The sequence below is a fragment of the Austrofundulus limnaeus genome, unplaced genomic scaffold (genome assembly GCF_001266775.1).
Source record: "Austrofundulus limnaeus strain Quisiro unplaced genomic scaffold, Austrofundulus_limnaeus-1.0 Scaffold32, whole genome shotgun sequence".
Classification (NCBI taxonomy): domain Eukaryota; kingdom Metazoa; phylum Chordata; class Actinopteri; order Cyprinodontiformes; family Rivulidae; genus Austrofundulus; species Austrofundulus limnaeus.
Genome location: NW_013952434.1, coordinates 59,562 through 66,332, shown reverse-complemented (window position 1 = coordinate 66,332; position 6,771 = coordinate 59,562). Strand labels below are relative to the sequence as shown.

General features: G+C 37.8%; 1 protein-coding gene across 1 annotated transcript in view; it reads left to right on the top strand.

Moving 5' to 3' along the window:
* Window positions 1–6,771, top strand: part of rapgef5a (Rap guanine nucleotide exchange factor (GEF) 5a) — a 45,112-nt gene that overhangs the window by 11,178 nt on the left and 27,163 nt on the right. The window contains exons 2-5 of the mRNA XM_014005633.1: window positions 836–886; window positions 3,189–3,295; window positions 3,729–3,850; window positions 4,991–5,168. Of these exons, the coding sequence (XP_013861087.1) occupies window positions 836–886; window positions 3,189–3,295; window positions 3,729–3,850; window positions 4,991–5,168 (458 nt within the window). The remainder of the gene's footprint in view (window positions 1–835; window positions 887–3,188; window positions 3,296–3,728; window positions 3,851–4,990; window positions 5,169–6,771) is intronic.

Below are 6,771 nucleotides of genomic sequence, written 5' to 3'. Positions count from 1 at the left end.
GCATTATATAATCCTGTTTTCACTGTATATTTTTATTTTATTTTATTTCAGTGCCATTATGGACACCCAGCTGTAATCTGTAAAAAATTTCAAATTGTTAAATAAAAAAATAGCACAATAAATTTAACACGTGTTTATAAACTGTTACAATCATCTTGAAGGATAAATTTAATTTTTTAGAAAAAAGGTCAAACATTTAAAAGTTTTAAATTCAGTAGCAGAGTAGAAAATATGTTTGTTTATAAAAACACTGTTGCCTTCCTTTGTAAGTATATAAAAATAACTGCAGGCAGTGCCATATCCCCTTTCTTCAAACTATCACTTTTAATCTGTTTTAACTCCAGAGTGTCAGCCCAGTGAAAACACTAATTTTGCAGCTCTGGCACCATAATAATCCATGAAGATTAAGAGCCTATTTCCTGATAGGGGAGGTAAAAGAATGGAGGATACACCTGGGGCAAAGGCTGCTTGTCGCAACCGTAAAAGGATTTATTACGGTTTTCCTTTAAGACGTGATAATTTTACTTGGATTAGCATTTTCTGGTCTTGTTTGCTGATTTTATTTTACTGATAAAACCTGTGGCTGCTCATGTTTTTGTGAAGTAAAAGTGAGCAGCTGCTCTCGTTGAGTTTGGTGAAAGTCCGTCACAGTGACAGGTACACATGAAGGTGTGCGTTCGCTGTGGTTATGACTGATGTGCGCTCAAACAAAACACTTTCAGAGGGATGAAAACGAGTCTTTCTCCTCYCAGAGCCATGTTTGTTCAGCGTGTTTACTCTGTGCGCGTCGCTTCGCGTGGGTCAGCTCTGACGGCTTGTGTGTTTGTTTCAACAGCAATCACCTGACACCATACCTGGACCGAGCTCTGGATCTGCCGTTCACAAGGTAAGGAGGCAAACGCACCCACATCAGCACATATAGGTGATGTCATCCCTTCAGTTTAGCTGCGACTCAAAATGTGGTGTTTGTTTATTCATACACAGATGACACCATTGGGATATTACCTCGGGCTTTTTCTAAGCTAGTTTCACTTCCTTCTCACACGGGCTTATTTTGTCATTCATCACTGTAATTTGGTTTGGGAACTATTTTAAGTATTGCACTCAGGAAAAAGCCAGAGGGCTTAAATATCTCATAAGCTTTATTTTGTTTTATCACCAAAGGTTCAGGGTAAAGAAATAAAAACTAAACTAAAGAAACTGAGAGCTCAGGCAAACATTTTTTTTGCATGAAAGTGTATTTGCTTCTTTTGTGCCAAATATTTGCGATTTTCTTGGATTTAAATTTGTAAAACTTTATCTTTTAGCACCAAACACATGAAGATGATTGGAAATATGTACCTTAATCTGTATTTTTTACCCGGCTGATGCAGGTTTCATCACTCTCTAAAATTAATAAATTATAATGTTTAGGTGTTTTATTCACAATAAGAATATAGATCAGTTGCAGTGATGTTGACCCAGCTTAACACTGATTGAGATGAAATCTGAAAGTAAGTTTTTAGGCCGTCTTGTTGCCTCCTACATGTAGCACCACTACATGCTGGCTGTGATGACAGTAACTCAGCAAATGTGCTGTGCCATGCTGTCATGTTCTTTGGAGAGGAAGGACGTTTTTCTTGTTCAAACAGAAGCGTTTCTGCTATTTCTAATTTTACAGTCGTGACCTTTAACATGGGACATGCTAACTGAAGCTTGTAGAAGCTGAAAGGGAAATCTTATTTATCTTTTTGTAAAGTCTTTGAGCATTGCATGATGTGAACCTTGGATGAACTTGTTGGGATAGCCATAAAATTGGCAAATGTTTTGCATGTTTTCCCACTTGTGAATATTATTTCTTAGTGTAGACTGAAACTGTCCAGATTGTTAGCAATGAGCTTAGGACCCTATTCAGATTAAATGGCAGTAGCATCAYCTTTAACATCAGTGCTGAGGTCTTTCCTCTTCTTCACATTGTATTAACCAGTGTTGAATAAAGTACCTCAAAGTGATACTTGAGTAAAAGTATAAGTATCTTATCATAAAAATACTTTGGTATAAGTTAAGATCTTCTCTAAAAATATTACTTTAAATGTCTTAAAGTATCAGAATTTCTGACACAAAATCTACTTAAGTATTAAAAGTAAAAGTACTGAGTAAAAGTGAGCAGTTAAATTTTCCAAAATGACATTTATTGGGAGGTGACTTCTCCAAAAAATATTTTGATGATTGGTTGTGTACAACCTAATATGGTGTCAGTATGGTATATATTTATACTTTTCACCCAACCACAATTAAATTCACTCTATCTAGGAGACCCAATTTATCAGGATAGTATTTTTTAAAGTAATAACAGCTCAGAATAAAATAGGTGTAACAACATTCTACTTCTTACCTTTTTTAAAAAACGTAGAGAGTAGAAAGTACAGATAATTGTGCAAAAATGTAATGACTAAAAGTAAAAAGTACGCTGAAAAATAATTACTTAAATAAAGTACAGATAAGCAAAATTTCTACTTAAGTACAGTAACAAAGTATTTGTAGTTACTTTACAACTCTGGTATTATCACATGCCTGAATCTTTCAGGGTGACAAAACTTGTGCTTTTGTTGAGGCATTCACGTTTGCAGATGATAAACTTATTATAAACCACTTAGAAATCCTATGAAGGCAGCGACAGTGTTTTAAAAACACAACTTTAGGATTTTGGCTTAGTGTTGTTAAATAATATCACAATAAAATAGTTTTACCTAAATGTAGCATCTGCATTTTTTTAAGCTTGTACAAAAGAGAACCAATGTTTTCCTTATTTCTGCCTACATTCTTACTATGACATCATGATTTGTAAGCTGTGGATGTGGAGCCTATCTATGAAGAAGTCTCTGTTTTTTAGGATAAAGTAGACAATATACATAGAGAACAAGCAGCCATGTAAACAACTTAATTGAAATACAATTCTGTTTACAGTGGCAGGACTATTTTAGAGGCAGGTCAATATTTCATTCCTCAGGGGTAAAGAACTGTCCTCGGGATCTGGTCACTGTCAGCTGCATGTAACCACATAGGGTCACCGCTGTTTTATATTTACTGGAAATCAATACAGAAACAATAAGTTTTTTTTAAAGTAATTTTTATACAATAAGTCAGATTTTTACCTCTCTGATTTGGAAATATTAATTCTAGCTTGGTTTTGTTTTTGCTTGTTTCAGTCATGTTCGCAGAGTTTTCCCTGTGCTGGCCGGGCCGTGAGGAACGCCTTCCTCTCTCATGGACCGTACCCGGCTAAAGACAAGATACACCTGGCCAGAATCATACGGTACGCTCGTCTCTTCCCGTTGGCTGGATCGATGAGTCCAGTGAAGCGTTCGCACTAACTCACCAGCCGCTGTTGTGCCCCACTTTCATTGGCCAGTCAGGTTGTTTGAGCAAGATGGTGAATAAAAGTGGTCATGGATCGCATGCACTTGAATGGCTTAAACTATACATGTAGAACATCCAGGTGCATGAAATAAAAATACACTAAAATATGTATACTACTGTCATTATGCACACAGTTTATTTGACGGTGGAGCAGATGGAAAGTGTTTAGTGCTTCTGAGGAAAAGGCTTCCAGACAAGCGATGAATAATCAATGGTTATCGACTAATAAAAGACGAGCTTTGTGGGCAAAGAAGCATGCCCGCACATCATGCCATTGTGTGGCCTGGCTTCTGTGCTGAAAATGTGCAAATGTGTGTGTATTTTACCAGGCGGAGCTATGTGGGAGTGGAGCTGGTGCAGTGGCTGTGTGAGCAGTGTGTGTACGTGCGCTGTCGGACCACTGCTGTGCGCGTCTGGCAGGTGCTCCTGGAGCTGGGAGTCCTGCTGTCTGGTAAAACACACSCACACGCGCTCACACACCAACACRCCCGTAGCTAGGACTGTGCTTTAAAATTTATAGCCTCCTTCCAGCGACATCAGCATCTCTAAAGATACAAGAGCTCTACTTGGGTTATTTCCAGCAGAACAGAGAGCTTCATTTATTGCCTCGTTCACCTGCTCTGCACATGAACTTGTTTTTAATTTTAATTTAGACTTGAACACAAACTGGGAATTGATGCACCGCTTACCCAAACTCTATCTTCAGTAATTCCTTTATTATTTATGTGTAAGCATGTTAACAGTGCTTTAGTTCAGACCGAAACATCTGAGAGCCTGTTTTCAGTTTTTTTTTTTTTTTTTTTTTGAAGATGAACCTTCATGCCTGGGTGCATTCATCACCCTGATGAATCAATCCAGATTAAACTGTGGGAGCTGAGGTCTTGTTTCTGTTACTAATAACTGCTGCTTTTTATTTGTCAGTGTTTAGCAGAATTATTCATGAGAATCCACATGAATCCTGCTTAGTTCCACATATTACACACTGGTGTTTCTCAAGAAACCTCACAGGTTTCAACTTCTTTTACATAAAAAATATGCATTTTGTCAAATCAGTCACAGATATGACACATACACTTSTTTTTAAATAAGTACTCAATTTTAGCATTTTGTAGGATGACTAATAAACCAAAACTGGTTATATCACGTTATAATTTGTTAGGTGTAATTTAAATAATGATTAAGATGTTGTGGTTTTCACTTTGTTTCTCTTTGCCATTTGTCTAAATTTAAAACTTGTAAAAATTTACTCCAWTGTAAGTCTCTAACTGTATCCAGAAGTGTAACGTTGATATTTTTGTAACATTCTTTTAAAKTTGGGAATAGAATACTTTTGTAAATAAAACAAGTAATTTGACAATAAATTAAGTTTKTGATATGTGTTTTAGTACTTCATATGTTTTGCGAACAGGCTGACCTTTTATGTGAATAAATCACATTTTTATGAGTTTTGTAGAGCTAACGTGCAAATTCGTTAACATTTTGGCTCACTCAAATTGTTTAGTACTAATGAATAAGAACTCTATTGTTTTATATTAAGATGTACTCACTTTCCTTTTTGTTGTTTGTGTATTTGTCCCCCCCCCACCCCCAGTGGACCAGCGGGTGGTGTTTTCAGACTCCAATTCTTATTACCAGTTCAGTTTTGAGGAGTGCGACTCCGCCTCCTGTGAGTTTCGCTCCAATGAGGGGGAGTGGCCAGAAGCTGTTAAGCTCCTCCTACAACTTGCTCCATATGTCCAGTTTCGCTCCGGTGGTGGGGCCAATAGCCCGTAAGTAGTAAAGGTTGTCCTTGTTGTTAAAGTTTTTTTTTTTATCAGAGGCTTCGGAGCTCGTCTGCTCTGCTAAAGTTTGTGTAAAGTTTCAAAATATAAAAGCTGAAGTGATAGACATTCAGTTTAGATTTATGATTGATGATGATGAGGGCATTTATGTTTGATTTATGGTTAAGGAAGGAAAAGTGGGAATCCTAAAAGTGTGCCTCTCTGTCCCTGCAACATCTTACACCCTACAAAAGATCCTCCTCAAATCCCAGCGAGAAACCTAATCTCTGCTCAGTGCTTCAAATCCTCAGTCTCCTTGGAGACATTTATTTACAGGCACACACCCACACATCTATAGAAAAAGGGCATCTATACACAAAAAGTGACTCATGATGTGATCAGTCACATACATGAAATGATCTTCAAGACGCTCATCTACACTGAGTGGTGTCATCCAGAGTTCCTGCTTTTGCTGCTCCTGTGTGTGGGGTTCCTGCTGAGGCTGAGACTGAACTCAATCTGTCACTCAGAGAAACCGAGTGAGATCTGTGTGTGTGTGTGTGTGCAGGGGTAATGAAAAATGAAGCACATGGAGAGTAAATGAACAGAACGTGTCTATGGATTCTACTGTATGTCACTTTCCACCAGTTAAAGTGACATATAAAGCTGCAGATATGCAGCTTTATATTTATTATTGGAGCTAACAGTTACAYGTGAGGGGTTTCATTCCAGTGATTGTGAAAGTTTGCAGGGATCAGACTGAGTGCTCCCCTCCATGATCTGCTGAACTTACAAACTACTTGTGTTTTGACAACAGCTATATAAGTACAGTCCATTTACCATTTACAACATAAAGCTGAAAGCAGCTGAATTTACATGACAACAAATGCGGAATATATGTTTACAATTTGTTTTATGGAAATAAATGAAAATATGCATGTCATCCTTAAAACTCTTAATTAGTATTGTTTGTAATAGACATTGGCTCTGTCATTTTTCTTTAAATAATCTTAAACACTGCTACCAAAGTTTCTGTTYACATCAAAAATATTGTTTTTATTTTGTCAGATGAATCTTTAGAGCTTGGTTTTATCTAGTTCAGCCAAAACAAGAAAATGTTTCATCTTCTGCTGTGCTTCTATTTCCATTAAAGGCGCAATATCATGTAAAATCAACTTTTTTTGAGTTTTATATCATGTTATAATGTTATACTCTCATAACAAAACATGCCCGAAGCCTTGCTTTGACTCATTCATGCATTTTTGAGAAATCCTGCAGCGTTTTTAGGGAGACAGGCTGAGGAGCAAAATGACAGGTGGGGACCAGAAACGTCCCTGGGACGTGTCTTTAAGCTGAACTTCCTCATGGTGGAGCACACCTCCCCAAGTACCCCTAGCTGCAGACTGCGGATTAGGATACTAGACGGGGTCAGACATCCAATGGGTGTGGCCATGGCTTGTAGGGAAGTTTAATAGGAGGCTTAAAAAATTGGGCGTGGTTAATTTTAGTATTTAGCATCTGGGGTTGGTTAATTTTAGAGTTGAGGGCGGGGTCAGACGTCCATCCCGGCCTGTTATCCGACCCCGCCCCATGCCGCGGTCTGCAGCCAAGG